The sequence below is a fragment of the Panthera onca genome, chromosome B2 (genome assembly GCF_046562875.1).
Source record: "Panthera onca isolate mPanOnc1 chromosome B2, mPanOnc1 haplotype 2, whole genome shotgun sequence".
NCBI classification, from domain to species: Eukaryota; Metazoa; Chordata; class Mammalia; order Carnivora; family Felidae; genus Panthera; species Panthera onca.
In genome coordinates, this window is record NC_138343.1 from 37,109,435 (window position 1) to 37,126,579 (window position 17,145).

Below are 17,145 nucleotides of genomic sequence, written 5' to 3' on the forward strand. Positions count from 1 at the left end.
AGGAAATGAGGGATAGTTTAATGATGGCAGGAACTATGGATCGTGGTAGCTCTCTCTCGAATCTGGGAAGTGGAGGGAATAAGCTAGAAAGGGTGGATATGGTAATCAGAGAATAAAATGTTTGAAACTGAGATAATGAAGGGGTCACAGTTCTCAATAACAACAAAGTATAAGTATGACTGCATGAATGGCTAAAAACCGTTTATTCACTTTTGAGAGACAGAGAGAGTGTGAGTGAGGGAGGGGCAGAGAGAGAGAGAGAGAGAGAGAGAGACAGAGAATCCAAAGCAGGCTCCAGGCTCTGAGCTGTCAGCACAGGGCCCAACACGGGGCTCAAACCCACAAACCGTGAGATCATAACCTGAGCTGAAGTTGGATGCTTAACCGACTGACCCACCCAGGTGCCCCTGAAATAAATATTTTTAAATGATAATACATTTGAAAGAAGGAGGAAAGAAGGGAAGAAAAAAACCCTATCTCCAGATATTGCTTGATCACTGTCCAACAGTAGACAGCATTTAGAGAAAGGTCATCCTGGTTTAAAAAGTCTGTGTGGGGGGCTCCTGGGTGTCTCAGTCAGTTGAACGACCGACTTTGGCTCAGGTCATGATCTCACGGTTTGTGAGTTTGAGCCCCACATCGGGCTCTGTGCTGACAGCTCAGAGCCTGGAGCTGGCTTCTGATTCTGTGTCTCACTCTCTCTCTGCCCCTCCTCCACTCATGCTCTGTCTCTCTCTGTCTCAGAAATAAGTAAACATAAAAAAAAAAATTAAAAGAAAAAAAAAAAGTCTGCGTGGACTAGCAGAAAAGATGCCACAATGGAAATCAGAGGGTGTAGTTTCTGTCCCCAGCTCATGCGACTAACCTCACTGAGCTTCAGTTTCCTCATCTGAAAAGTAAAGGGCCTAAAATAGATGTTTACTTTCTTCTTCTTCTTCTTCTTCTTCTTCTTCTTCTTCTTCTTCTTCTTTTCCTTTTAGACTAGATGTTTTCTAAGGTAGTTTCTAGATCTAAAGTTTAGTTACTCCAAAACGTTAATTTTTTTTTATTTCAAAAATTTGAACACCAAAATTTATTTTATTATATTTCAAATATTTTCAGTCTCTCACTCTACTGGAAGGTTTAATTCCCTCCAAAGAAGAAGGTGGTATTTCATGTGTCGAACATCTTCATAAATTATTTGTGTTTGGCCTAATGTGGAGTTTAGGAGCCCTTTTGGAATTGGAAAGCAGAGAAAAGCTTGAGGCCTTTTTACGAAGTCATGGAAGCAAGTTAGACTTGCCAGAAATACCTAAAGGCACAAATCAGACCATGTATGAGTTTTATGTTACTGATTACGGTAAGTACAGTGACTTACACTTGAAATGAGATGATCTCTTTTTCAATGAGAAAAATATAAACTTTCATAAACTCTTCTATAGGGGAATATTAAGCCGATTATAAATAACTTGATTGCTAATACCATTTTTAAAAAGCATAGATGCAAATAGTGGAACTTTGCATATCGACCATGCTGGAAACTGGTAAGAGACTCTTGGCTTCTCCTCTTTTTGGAGTGGCCTAAGTGAAATCTTGTATAAATAAGTTGGCAATACCTCTCGCATCATGTACATCCTGGTGCTTGAAGAGAAAGGCAGCAGTGTAGAGAACATAGATGACCCGCATGATGAAGTAACAGATCAGTCCCACAACTTCCCTGTTGGAAATGTCGGAATAATGAGAGAATGAACCAAGCATATGGGGTCCTTCTTACATGCAGCAGACTGGGCACAGTCTAGTGCTGTCACCTCAGCCCCCAGCCTCCTGTGTGTGGCAGGGCCCAGCTTCCCTGTCTCTAAGAGAAATGCCCTTGAGTTTGGCGCCCTTCATCCGGAGCGTAGCTCCCAACTCTTCTAAACTCTAGAGAAGATAAAACATGCTTCCTAAAAACTGTATTGACCTCTGATTCTTCCCAAAACCCCAAAGCAGCAAAAGCATTTTTTAAAAGTTTATACATTTATTATTTCCGAGAGAGAGAAAGAGAGAGCACAAGCAGGGTGGGGGGCAGAGACAGAGGGAGACACTGGATCCAAAGCAGGCTCCAGACTCTGAGCTGTCAGCACAGAGCCCGACAGGGGGCTCAGACCCACAGACCATGAGATGGTGACCTGAGGTGAAGTCAGACGCTTAACTGACTGAGCCACCCAGGAGCCCTGCATTTGTTGTTTCTGTTTTGATGCATAAACTCAGAACAGGACCCTGGATGGCAACAAAAGCATTTTGAAAGCAAGAAAGCAGAAAGGTAAGTGGCACTTGATTTGGCACACGGGGCAAGGTAAGTCCTAAACTGGCAGGGGGAAGAGTTGAGAGGCAATGTAACGTATGCCGCAGAACCTTCCCATGGCTCGGGAAACGGAAACTGGGGTGAGGGCAGAGGTAAAAACCAGAGTGTTGCTTGTAAGTCTGTTTAAGAAACAGAACCTCCAGGTCCTCTTTCCAAAATCACACTGGTAGATAATCGCACTCACCTCACACTGGCCAAACACGGAAGAATTGGTGTTTAGAGAGTGTGAAACACAGAATTGCCTAGAGTTGGAGGATACTGGACACATTTGAGAGTGGAAGAATCATACTGAAAATAGGGATTAAGTGAAAGTTGGTGTTTTATTTATTTTATTTTTTTTTTAAATTTTTTTAACGTTTATTTATTTTTGAGACAGAGAGAGACAGAGCATGAACGGAGGAGGGTCAGAGAGAGAGGGAGACACAGAATCTGAAACAGGCTCCAGGCTCTGAGCCATCAGCACAGAGCCTAACACGGGGCTTGAACTCACAGACCGCGAGATCATGACCTGAGCCGAAGTCGGACGCTTAACCGACTGAGCCACCCAGGCGCCCCTAAAGTTGGTGTTTTAAAGGCCTTTATAAAGAGACTGAGATGAAGTGAACTTTTTTTCAGCTGGGCATTTTTAATCAGAATGATTAAATTAATTCTATGTGTGATTAGATGCTATTAAAGATTTGGGTTCATAAAAGGGAGCTCTAACTCCAAATGCAAACTAACAATGAAATGCATCCTTAAATCTACTTATGAATTCTGTTACAATCCAGAAACAATCAAAAGATGGGGGTTTTAAAATTTTTTTTTAACGTTTTATTTTATATTTTGAGATACAGAGAGAAACACGAGTCCCAGCAGGGGAGGGGCAGAGAGAGAGAGGGAGAGAGAGTGGGAGACACAGAATCCAAAGCAGGCTCCAGGCTCTGAGCTGTCAGCACACAGCACGATGCAGGGCTCGAACCCACAAATGTGAGATCATGACCTGAGCCAAAGTTGGATGTTCAGCCGACTGAGCCACCCAGCTGTCCCAAAAGATGGTTTTTTTAAGAGATCAATAAAATTGATACATCTCTTACCAGAGATATCAGAGGAAATAGAGAAGAGATAAATTACTGCTGTTCAGAATCAAAGAGGGAACATCCCTACAGGCTGTATAGACATTAAAAAATAAGGGAATAATAGAAACAATGTTTTGAAGGTATGTTTGATGATGAAACACACATGTTTAGATAAAAAAGACAAATTCCTTAAAAGGTACAAACTACTAAACCTCATCAAGAAGAAATAGGCATCCTACATATCCCCAGACTCACCAAAAATGTATAGTTAAAAACCTTTCTACAAAGAAAACTCCAGGCCCAGATGGCTTTATTGGTGAATTCTACCAAGTACTTAAGGAAGAAATAATACCAATTGTACAAAAACTGCTCCTAAGACATTAAACATAAGGAAGAAATACATCCCAGACCGTTTTATAAAGATGATGTTATCTTGATATCAAAACCAGAGAAAGGCATTATAATAAAAGTAGACTGTAGAGTAGTATGTCTTAGGAACAATGACCGATATTTCTTTCCTTTCCCTTTTTAAATTTTAAATAGCTTCCACACCCAATGTGGGGATTGAACTCATGACCCTGAGGTTAAGAATTGTATGTCCTACCAGCTGAGCCAGCCAGGTGCCCTGACACACATTTCTTAATAAAATTTTAACAGGTAAAGTCCAAGTGAGCATTTATTCTATGAATTGAAGGTTGGAGTAACATTGAAAAAGCAATAAATTTATTTTGCCATGTTAACAGACTAAAAGCCAAACACATCATTGGTCCTCTAAATAGATGCAGAAAAAGCATTTGACAAAATTTAACACCGTTTCATGGTGAAACTCTCAGTAAACTAGGAATAGGAGCTTTATAATTTTGACAAAGAGCATCTACAGAAAAGATAACATTTATACTTACTTATTGGTGAAATATTGAATATTTCCTTCCCAAGATTAGAAATAGGACACGGATGTTCTTTCTCATCACTGCTATTCAACATTGTACTAGAAGGTCTAATCAGTGCAGTAAGTCAATAAATAAACAAACAAAAACATACAAATAAAGTATCTACAGATTAGAAAAGAACAAATATACCTCTATTTGTAGACAATATGACCATTTGTATAGAATCCTCAAAAAAGTTTTTAAAACCAGTGAATTAGTTTAGCAAGGTCATAGGATAAAAGGACAATATACAACAATAAGTTGTATTTCTATATGCTCACAACAAACAATTAAAAATTGGAATTTTAATATTTAAAAGAGTATCCAAAACTTAAGCAACCATCGAGTTAATATGGATTGCTATGTGGAGAAGATGTTATATACGAGCCTAATGGTAACCACAAATCAAAAACCAGTGATAGATATGCAAAAAGTAAAGAGAAAGGAGTCCAAATATATCACTAAATAAAGCCAACAAATTATGAAAGAGAAGAAAGAATCAGATAAAACTACAAAAACAACCATAAAACGAGTAACAAAATGGCAATAAATACATATCAATAGTTACTTTGAATGTAAATGGACTAAATGCTCCAATCAAAAGACATAGGGAGACAGAGTGGATAAAAAAAAAACAAAAACAAAAAAACCCCAAGACCCATCTATATGCTGCCTATAAGAGACTCATTTTAGACCTTAAAGATATCTGCAGATTGAAAGTGAGGGGATGGAGCATCATCTATCATGTTAATAGACATCAAAAGAAAGCCAGAATAGCCATACTCATATCAGACAAACTAGATTTTAAACCAAAGACTGTAACAAGAGATGAAGGAGAGGGGCATTATATCATAATGAAGGGGTCTATCCATCAAGAAGATCTAACAATTGTAAATATTTATTCACCCAATATATGAGCACCCAAATCCTTAAAACCGTTAATAACAAACACGAAGGAACTAATCGATAATAATACAATAATAGTAGGGGACTTTAATACCCCACAAACTTTGATGGACAGATCATCCAAACAGAAAATCAACAAGAGAACAGTGGCTCTGAATGACACACTAGACCAGATGGATTTAATAGATATATTCAGAACATTCCATCCTAAAACAACAGAATACACATTCTTTTTGAGTGCACATGGAATATTCTCCAGAATAATAACATATTAACAAGGTAGCAACAAGGTAGCAAATGACATATCTGAAAAAGGGTCGGTACCCAAAATATATAAGGAACTGATACAAGTTAACACACACAAAAACAAATAATCCAATTCAAAAATGGGCAGAAGTCATGAACAGACATTTCTCCAAAGAAGACATATAGGTTGCTAACAGATACATGAAAAAATGTTCAACATCACTGATTATCAGGGAAATATAAATCAATACTACAATTAGATAGCACCTCACACCTGTCAGAACAACTAAAATCAACAGCCCAAGAAACAACAGGTGTTGGCGAGGATGTGGAGAAAAGGGAAACCTCTTGCACTGTTGATAGGAATGCAAACTGGTGTAGCCACTGTGGAAAACAAACAGTATGGAGGTTCCTCAAAAATTTTTAAATAGAACTATCCTATGATCCAGCAATTGCACTACTGGGTATTTACCCCAAAAATGTAAAAACACTAATTCAAAGGGATACATGCATCCCTATGTTTATTACAGCATTATTTATAATAAATTATGGAAGCAGCCCATGTGTTCATTGACAGATGAATAGATAAAGAAGAAATAGTATATAGATATACAATGAAATATTATTCAGCCATAGAAAGAATGAAATTTTGCCATTTGCAATGACATGGATGGAAATAGAGAGTATAATGCTAAGCAAAATAAGTTAGAGAAAGACAAAGACCATAGGATTTCATTCAGGCATGGAATTTAAGAAACAAAACAAATGAGCAGAGGGGAAAAAGAAAGACAAACCAAGAAACAGACTCTTAACTGTAGAGAATAAACTGATGGTTATGGGGGCGGGGGGAGACAGATGGGGGGATGGTTGAAAAAGGTGATGGGGATTAAGGAGGGCACTTGTCATGATGAGCACTGGGTGATGTATGGAACTGTGGATTCACTATATTGTACACTGGAAACAAACATTAACACTCTATGTTAACTATACTGGAATTAAAATTAAAAAAATAAAAAATATATCTGATAAAACAATTCAATCCAGAAAACATAAAGGACTCTTGCCATTCCATAATAGTGGTTAGACAGCCAAGCCAAAATTTTTTAAATGGGCACTATAATTAAATAGATGCTTGACCAAAGAAGATTTTAAAATGGTGAAAAAACACATGAAAAGATATTCAACATCATTGGTTATCAAGGAAATGCAAACTGAAACTAGAATGGGCTATGATTACACAGCCACTACAATGATTGCCATATGAAAAGATTGATAATACCAAATATCAGCAAGAATGCGTAATAACTGGGACTCTCATATACTACTCTGTGGGATAGCCACTTTGGAAAAAGTTTATCAGTTTCTTAAAAGTTAACACCTACACTTACCAAATGACTTGTTATTTTGCAAGGAAATTTGAGATTGAGGTTATTCCTCCAGTGATGAATATTTTCTTTGCTACTCTCAAATGTGTGAGCCTCTGCTCTGTTTTCATGCATTCTGTGTACACAGTAACTCTTTTGGTACAATCCTGAATCATAGTGTAATATTCCTGAAAAGCCAGTTAAAATGAACAATATGATACCAACAATAAAAGTAATTTATGGCAACAGTGTGAACATCTCTGACCAAGTTTGCCTAGCCAATGGTGGTTATAAGTCTTTGTAGATTGTAAGGTACATTCCACATATGCTAAATGTAAATACAATTTTTTTTTATAATTGAAGAAATGTGGTAAAAATAATTCTTATACCAATAATATCCGTCAGTAAATTATGGGCTATCTAAAATCAGTTAATAAATTAGTAGTTACTGTTAAGTCAATAGGCTGAGCACTTTATTAACTAGTTTCAGGGCTAGATTTGTTTTCCCCATTTCTCATGGCAAACATTCTATGTCCACTAACCCCTTTTTGGTCTTCCCTATCCTTTCAGTTGATGGGGCTTCCCTACTAGATATTAAACATGTCATTGGTTTTACCAGTAGCCAGTTCTAATTCCCTTTCAGGCCAGATCTCTCTAGATGAATGATTCAGAAATTTAAAAACTGACTTTGTGAAGGGGCAAAACGAATTTAAATGATCAAATGCCGTATATATTAGATAAGCAGATATGTTCACATATTTTTGGAAAATGGTTTAAATGGCCATGTGATTCTGTTGGGTGTTTATGGCATTTGCATTTTTATATTTTGAGATACTTTTCAAAGAGTGCAGTTTTATTAAGATGAATTTTTACTTACTGTATAGGTGATTGGGAGCACTGGAATAAGAAACTACAGCCATATTATTATCCAACTGACAGTATTCCAGAATATTCATCAATTTTGGTTCCAAATGTTGACAATATTAGAACAAATTTTTTGATAGACACCATTGCAAAACAATATAAAGTAAGTTTGATAGTTTCTTAGCTGATCACAAACCTGTATGAAACACATCCCTTTTCACACGGTACAGATAGAAAAATTAAATTCCAGCACAAGGGGCCGGAAGTGGTGCCATTTAAGGGAAACACTTTTGGCGAATGAACCCCAGGATACACTCCAATTCAGTATTCCCTGAACTTCTGACTTCCGGCTTGCTCAGGAAAGCTGTCATATGCTCACAAAGTCCCTCATTCTCTCGTGGTCACGTGAATATTTGCCCATTCTTTCTTCCAGCACAGTTGTAGTACACATGTCACTTTTAAATTTTTAATTGAACTAGGATTTATTTTGACGTGGGTCTAATTCTAAAAAGTAATTAAAAATTAGTCATATGAATTTTTAGAATGAAAAATGGCTGCTAGAGCCATAAGACATTTAAAACCAAACACAACCCCTTTCACCATGACTATCCTATTACTGCAGGCTGTTTTGCTCACCGGAGAGCAGGGGACTGCGAAAACTGTAATGATTAAAGCCTATTTGAAAAGATACGATCCTGAAGTACAGTTATCCAAAAGTCTCAACTTTTCATCTGCCACAGAACCAGTCATGTTTCAGGTAAAACCCATCACTTGCTGAGGTAATCAACATCTTAAATGTTTTGAGTGGTGTTTACAGTAAAATGTGTATGCATATAAAAGCTGGTGTGTGTGTGTGTGTGTGTGTGTGTGTGTGTGTGTGTAGGAAATGGGGCTGCACCTGGCATTCAGCTATTGGTTTTCCCTAGGCTAAGATGGAAACCAAAGCCAAATAGCATATTTTGACCTAATATTGAGGCCGAAGCTGAACTTTGTGCATAAAATTAATGATTAACATTCCAATAACTTATTTTTTGCAATTTTACACTGTTTATTTAAAAAAACAATTTTTGAGTTCATTTATTTATTTGAGAGAGAGAGAGAGAGAATGCATGTACGTGTGAGTAGGGGAGGGGCGGAGAGAGAGGTGGACAGAGAATCCCAAGCAGGCTCCACTCTGTCAGCGTAGAACTCGACGCGGGGCTCCATCTCACAAACCATGAGATAATGACCTGAGCCGAAACCAGCAGTCCGACGATGCTCAACCAACTAAGCCATCCATGCGCCCCTATATGTCTGTTTTAATAATGGTATTTATGTATATTAAGTAACTCAATTCACTCTGAGAGACATGCTCAGCATTTTTAGGAATCTGGGTTGAAATCTAACACTTAAACCATTTCCTCTTTCCAGAGAACCATTGAAAGCTATGTGGATAAACGAATGGGAAGCACATACGGGCCACCAGGAGGCAGAAAAATGACTGTATTTATTGATGATATTAATATGCCGGTGATTAATGAATGGGGAGATCAGGTATGACTAAAATACCTCCTATAGATGATAGTTAATCAGTATCTTTAGTTATATATAAAAAATGTCAATAGCCTTCATCTTATTAAGCCTCCCTAGTAGCAGTTCCGTTTTATTTGACTTCTCTGGTATAGCTGGCATTCTCCCTTCTTGAGGTCCCTGTGGGCTTTTCAGCAATACGCCTACCTGTCTCTCTGGCTTCGTGATTTCAGTGACCTTTCTGGCTCCTCTCTTCCTTTCCCCAGCGTTTTCGTTTTGTTCTGTTACCTCTTATTCTACATACTCCCTCCAAGGAATACCTGATGTAGAAAATACCATTTTTTTTCCTTTTAACTCTGCCATGCGTGTGTCCCCCTTGTGATCATCTGTCAACCCCAGAGATATTCCCCATCAGAGAACCTCACTGATGCTGTCAGGGTTCTGCATGTTCCTTGTGGGATTGCCAACACCTCCTTCCCACCACTGCCCACTGCTTCATCAATTACACCTACCTGGAGCCTGCCAGCACCCATTCCATCTGGCCTTTTATGTGGATTCACCTCAGATACCTCTAGGAGGTCCAGACTCCCAGGTCCTGTGCTCACCTGAGACTATTCCTCAAACAGCTTTGCACAGCACTTCTCTGACCTTACTTCCTACTTTTCCCACTCTGAAACCTTTCACTTAAAAAAATTTTTTTTAAATGTTTATTTTTGAGAGAGACAGAGAGAGAGTGCGCAAGTGAGTGGGGGAGGGGCAGAGAGAAAGGGGGACAGAAGATCCAAAGCCGGCTCTCCACCGACAGCAGAGAGCCCGATGCGGGGCTCAATCCCACAAACCATGAGATCATGACCTGAGCTGGAGCCAGATGCTTAACCGACTGAGCCACCCAGGTGCCCCCCTGAAACCTTTCTATGTGCTCCTGGAAGCCATAGTTCATCCACAGAATTCCTTGTAAATGAGCTCCTCTGAATTTTTCTTTTGCCTGCTTGCTCTAATGGAAATCTGGGAGGCTGCTTTCCTCAGTCAAGTTGAGCCCCTGGGCCTAGAGGTGGGGGAGATGTCCTCCTTGCCTCTTGTTGTCCCCTGCCCTGTGGAGGGATCAATCCCACCTCATGCTTCCTTTGTTGCTGTCACCTCAGACCCTCATACAACACCCTGAAGATTTCCATTCCTGGATCACTGTTACTCTCCCTCTTGCTGGGGCCAGCATCATGTGTGTGGAAACTGGGCTGACACAGTGACTCATACTTCAAACAGATCTGCATTGGTTTAATGCTCTGTAGCCACCAGTGTGAATTTCTTAATAATTACTTTTGAACAAGGAGCCTTGCATTTTCATTTTGCCCTGGGCTTTGCAAATTATGCAGCCTGCTTGTTGTAATTCTTGGTGATGCCAATACTGACATACGTGATCTTGACCTCTTAGTTCCTCCTGTGATGATCGTGTCTTCCACCCTGGGTGAATTAGTCATCCACGCAGTCATACCTACACTTTGTTATTATCGAGAACTGTGACCCCTTCATTATCTCAGTTTCAAGCATTTTATTCTCTGATTACCATATCCACCCTTTCTAGCTTATTCCCTCCACTTCCCAGATTCGAGAGAGAGCTACCACGATCCATAGTTCCTGCCATCATTAAACTATCCCTCATTTCCTCTCATTTCCTCACTTCCTTTCTTTCCTAGCTGGAATTCCAGGACCCATCACTATAATCACTGTCGCATACACCCTCTACTCACCTGTGAAAGCCATAACCCCATTAAAGCCTTGTTGAAACTCGGCCTGCTCTCCACCCACCTGCACCTATGCAGCTAAGCTTGGCTGGAGAAAACCACACAATTCTGGCTTCATTTTAAAATCATGACCATGGGGCTGCCCGGGTGGCTCAGTCAGTTAAACTGACTGACTAAAACTCTTGATTTCAGCTCAGGTCATGATCTCCTGGTTTGTGGGATTGAGCCAGGCGTCGGGCTCTGTGCTAACAGTGCACAGCCTGCTTGGGATTCTCTCTCTCTCTCTTCCTCTCTCCTTGCCCCTCCCCTGCTCTCTCTTTCTGTCTCTCAAAAATAGATAAATAAACTTAAATCATCATCATGGACCTCAGCTTCCATCCAGGCTCCTTCTCTGTGACATGACTGTTTCATACTTTCTTCATTTTCTCGGACCTCTCACACCTCCATTTCCTTACCGTTTGCCGAGCACACATGTGTCGTAGCTTTCTTCCTATTTCCTGAGAAGATTGACTTTTTCCTTTTGTTTGTTTACTACCTATACACTGCACTCAATTTCTGTGTTCTAATGCTTACCTAGACAGTATATCCTGCATACACGGGTAATGAAAGATAAAGATAAACCCTTTATTCCTATCTTGTATATCCAATGACCTTTGAACGCCTTAATTTCCTTTATCTCTCTCCTAACTTATCATTTTATTGTCGATTTGTATTTTAAGTCTCTCTCTCTCCCTTTTTAATTTATTTTACGTTTATTCATTTTTGAGAGAGACAGGGAGAGACAGAGCATGAGTAGGGGAGGGGCAGAGAGAGAGGGAGACACAGAATCTGAAGCAGGCTCCAGGCTCTGAGCTGCCAGCACAGAGCCCGACGTGGGGCTCAAACTCATGAACCGTGAGATCATGACCTGAGCTGAAGTTGGACACTTAACCAACTGAGCTACCCAGGTGCCCCCCCTTTTTTTTTAACTCCCACAAGACATTATTTTTACTTTTTTATATATTCACTCTTCATTTGCATTGCTGGCTTGTTTGCCACTTTCTTTGCTCTTTCTTCATTCTTCCTTCTTAGACCTTGCATGTGGTATGTTCCTTCTGCTTTTAGAACCTACTTAAGAGAAGGTCTTTTCATGACCAATTCTTTGTCTGCACATGTCATTTCATCTTTTTTATTTGAAAGACAGTGTTTCTTGGTATGAAACTCTAAACTGGCAGTTCTGGGTTTTTTTTCCATCATGTTGAATATATTCTTCCTGTTTTCTGTTTTCCTTGTTGCTGTTGAGAATTCAGCTACCACTTAATCATGGCACGTCTGAACTTAATCTGCCTTTTTTTTCACTTGCTGCTTTTAAGACTTTCTCTTTGCTTTACTTTCCTATAATTTTCTTTTTTTAAAAATGATGTTCCTTGGTGTAGATTTATTTGTACTTATTTGCTTGGAATTTGCTAGAACTCATGAATCTGTGGTTTGGTGTCTTTCATCACTTCTAGAAAATACCCAGTCCTTATCTCTTCAAATATTATTTCTGCCCCTCCTTATTTCCCTTCTTCTCAGAGTCCTATTGTATATCAGACTTTCTTCTATGCCTTATATATTTCTCCTTTTTTTCTTACATCCCAGCCTTTTCTCTCTCCAATGCTTGTGATCTAGATAATTTCTCCTCTTTGTCTTCCTCCTCACTAATTTTCTTCTCTGTTTTGTCTAATCTCCTGTCAAATTCATCCACTGAGTTTTTATTTCAGCTACTGTTTATTTTCTCTTTCAAATATGTCATCATTTTTATAGTTTCCTATTCCTTGCATATATTTTCAAATTTTCAAATGAATTTTAAAACATATTGAGCATAGTTGTTTTAAGGTCTGTGTCTGTTAATTTCAGCATCTGAAGTCTATGTGATCCTATTTCTGCTCTTTGTTGTTTTAATAGTTCCTGTGTGTGTGGAACAAGTCTTATTTTCTGTAAGTATCTTTGACTGCTTGCTAGATCATTACCCTTGAAAAATTAATCATGACTGTGTTTCACAGCCTAAGCTGGATATGCTCTCATCAAGACAGGTTTTGAGTTTTCTTCTGCCAGATCCTTAAGAGCTTATTCACTCAGGATTATCTCAAAGCAAGGCTAAGATTGGAAAGTTTCTGGTCCACTTAGGCTATGCATACCCAGGGTGCAAATCTGTGCAAGTGTCATCCTGAGGCCACAGCCTCCTAGGGAAGTCTCTTATTTTTCTTTTTTCTTTCCTTTTCCTCTCCCATTCAGTAGGGATCCAAGAGAGACTTCTCAGCAGTAAGGTGAGAGAGTGGAGGCATATTAAGATATCATCTATAAGCTGAAGAGCTCTTGAATTTCGGACTCACTTAACCAATTAGGGATGTCTACTTGGATCTCAACCTTACCATGTCCAAAACCAAATTCCTGTTACTCCCTAGATCTGCTCCTGAAATACTCCTCTTAATATCAAGAAGTGGAAACTCCACATTCAATCTGTTAGGAAATCATGTGGGCTATATCTTCAAACTATATCCAGGATTTTACCACTACTCATTACCTCTATTGCCAACACCTGGTGCAAGCCACCATCTCTCTCTCTCTCTCTCTCTCTCTCTCTCTCTCTCTCTCTTCTTAATCATTACAAATGCCTCCTCATTGTCTCCCCATTGCCTTTGCCCTTTTCAGTCTATGCTCACATCAGCACCCAATTAAAACATGGATCAGATCATGACACAGTCTTCTGGTCAAAATCCTCCCATGAGACTTGTAGAATATAAATGCCAAAATCCTTACCATGACCTAAAGACCCTGCATTGACTGATCTTACCTCCCCATGACTCTGCCCCAAACACATTTATTGGTCCTTGTATACACTGGATATAATGTTCACTCAGAGCCTCTATGTTTACTGTTTCCTCCTCTTGGAATATTCTTCCTCTAGATGCCTAAATGGTTTGCTTTCTCACCTCCTTCAAGCAATGAGGTTATATATTCTTTGGTTGCATGTCATGTGAGGTGAATCCTCCCGTGTTCTCCATATTCAGTTGCACCCTCGAACACTGTCTATTTCCTTTCTCTGTTTTATTTTCCTCCCAAAACTCATACCATTTTATTTACATACATATATACATACTAGCATACATGTGTATATATTTTTTCTCCTACCACCAGAATGTATGCTCCATGAAGACAGGAATTTTTGTCTGTGCTACAACAGTCAGACACACAGTGGTCATTAATATGTGTTGAATGAAAGAATGTCGTATTTGAGGTGCTTGTGTGTCATCCACTCAGGGATGCCTAGTAGGAATTTGGATATACAGGCATGGAGATTAGAAGGGAATCTGAAGCTAGTTACAGAGTTGAAATTCTTTAGGGTATAGGGTTGACATGACATCGGCTGAAATAGTGAGAATGATAGAACTCTGTAGAACACTTACATGAGAGGGATAGGTGGAGAAAGAATGACTTAGGAAGTGATCCAGGGTCACAAGGTAAACCTGGAAATAATTGAGCCTCTGAAGCTGAGAGAGGAAAAATTTTCAATAGGGAAGAAGTGTTAGCAGTGTTAGAGTCTTCAATAAAGGAAGATGAGGACATAACATCTAAACCCCAAACATTCCTGAAGGCTCAGGAATAACTATCCCACATTCTGATTTAAAGTATTTTGAAATGTTAAATGTTGATATTTGTAACTCTGACTACTGTTGTAATTGTACCAAATATTTTGTAACTTGCCTATTTAAATTTCTTTGGAGATCCATTTTATCAAGGTGGTGAAGAGTACACTGAACTTGTTGCAGACGTTTAGCTTATGGTTTCATTCATGAGTGGTAGCATTTAAGTATTTTTTAAAGTTTATTTATTTATTTTGAGAGAGACAGAGATAGCACGAGTAGGGGAGGGCCAGAGAGAGAAGGGGAGAGAGAGAATCCCAAGCAGGTTCCGCACTGTCAGCACAGAGCCCCATGTGGGGCTTGAACTTGTGAAGCCGTGAGATCATGACCTGAACCAAAACTAAGAGTCAGACACTTAACAGACTGAGCCACCCAGACACCCCCATGAGTGGTAGCATTTACATAAAATTGCCTTGCAGGTTATTATCAACATTTACAAGCATTTCACTGATAAGAGTTGACTATTTCATGTGTACTATTTTGTAAAAGCCATGCAGGAATATGATAGATATACTTACTAAAGTTATCACTGTGTACATTTCAGGTAACTAATGAGATCGTGCGACAAATGATGGAAATGGAAGGAATGTATAGCTTAGATAAGCCTGGAGACTTCACTACTATTGTTGATGTGCAGCTCATAGCAGCTATGATCCACCCTGGAGGTGGTCGAAATGATATTCCACAACGTTTAAAAAGACAGTTTACTGTGTTTAATTGCACATTACCTTCAAATGCTTCAATAGACAAAATTTTTGGTATGACTGTTCTTGGTGTTACATTTTTTTATCCTATTACATAATGGACATAAGCCATGCAAAACCTTATTTAAGAGATAAAAAGGCTCTGTCTGAAGTAGGGATTAAGAATCTGAAATTGAGAATTAAATACCAGAGAAGAGGGACTAAATATTAAGAAGACTCATGTTTATAGTCTATTCTAAAACTCAGGAATATTTAGAAATAGCCTTGTTGAAGTTTGACTTTGGTGTAAGCAAACATTTGTGTTTTTGTTTTGTTGACACAATTAATCAGAGAAATTTGGGCTAATGAATGACAGCACATGTATTATAGGTTAACAATGTAATATATCAAGTCAAATGTAGCACTTTGATATGTTAATGAAATGGGAATTTTGATAACAAATTTATGCTCATATAAACTATTTAATTAAAAATTACATATATGAAGACATACAAGAGGAACGGACCCATGTATATATGGACATTAATTGGCATTGCAGGTGCTGTAGATTAGAAGGGAAAGGGAAGACTTTTAGTAAATGGTACTGGGACTTTTTTTAGTAATTGTTATGTGAAAATAATTGAAATTGAACCCTTACCTCACACCAAGCATAAAATCAATACAGGTGGATTAAAGACTTAAATATAGAAAGCAAAGATATAAAATATTTGGAAGAAAATATCTGCATGACAGCTGAGTAGGAAAAGAAACTCATTTATTTATTTGCATATTTATTTATTTATTGCTTATTTATTTATTTTGGGAGAGAGAGAGAGAAAACACAAGCAAGGGAGGGTCAGAGAAAGTGGAAGAGAGAGAGAATCCCAAGCAGGTTCCATGATATCAACACAGAGCCTGAAGTGGGGCTTGGTCTCATGACCTGAGCTAAAATCAAGAGTCAGACACTTAACCCATTGAGTCACCCAGGTGCCCCTGGAAAGAGCTTATAAAATGAGACTCAAAAAGCAGAAGCCATAAAAGGAGATGACAAGTTTGACTAGATTAAAATTAAGAACTTTTGTTCATTTAAAAAGCAATATTGAAGAGTGAAAAGACAAGCCCCAAAGTGGGCAAAGATGCAAAGATGCAAATTTAAAACACCAAGGAGGGGCGCCTTGGTGGCTCAGTTGGTTAAGCATCAGACTCGATTTTGGCTCAAGTCATGATGTCACGATTTGTGGGACCAAGCAGTGTATTGCGCTCCGTGTTGACAAGGTGATGCTTGCTCGGGATTCTCTTCCTCCCTCCCTCTCTGCTTGTCCCATGCTCATGCACGCATGCTCTAGATAGATAGATAGATAGATAGGTAGATGACCAAGGAAATAACATTTTATACCCACTTGATTTGCAAAAATGAAAAATTCTGACAAAATCAGGCATTGGGGAGAATGTGCAGGACTGAGACACTCACCCCCTACTGGTGGGTGTATAAATTGTGACAGGCCCTGTGGGTAATAACTGGACCTCATTACTGGTAAAGCAGAATGTGTGGACACCCACAGCAGTTCCATTTCCAGACATATGCCAGTTTATCATTTGTTTCCTTTATGATTTTCACTTTCTGAGTTTCATTTAAGAAGTCCTTTCCTATCCAGCAGTCATGTAGTTATTGTCTGTGTTTTCTTCCCAACATTACAGTTTTGCCTTCCATATTTAAACCCTTAACCCATCGTTACTTGATTTGTGCCACAAATCAATGACACACATGTTCTACAAGAATGTTTATAGAACAATGTTCATGATAGCAGAAACCTTGAAACAATCAAATATTTATTGACAGTAAAAGCGGATCCATACATAGT

General features: G+C 38.8%; 1 protein-coding gene across 1 annotated transcript in view; it reads left to right on the plus strand.

The window, feature by feature from the left end:
- Positions 1 to 17,145, plus strand: part of DNAH8 (dynein axonemal heavy chain 8) — a 330,443-nt gene that overhangs the window by 167,875 nt on the left and 145,423 nt on the right. The window contains exons 54-58 of the mRNA XM_078446877.2: positions 1,102 to 1,339; positions 7,708 to 7,850; positions 8,310 to 8,444; positions 9,098 to 9,220; positions 15,145 to 15,358. Coding sequence (XP_078303003.2) covers positions 1,102 to 1,339; positions 7,708 to 7,850; positions 8,310 to 8,444; positions 9,098 to 9,220; positions 15,145 to 15,358 — 853 coding nt within the window. The remainder of the gene's footprint in view (positions 1 to 1,101; positions 1,340 to 7,707; positions 7,851 to 8,309; positions 8,445 to 9,097; positions 9,221 to 15,144; positions 15,359 to 17,145) is intronic.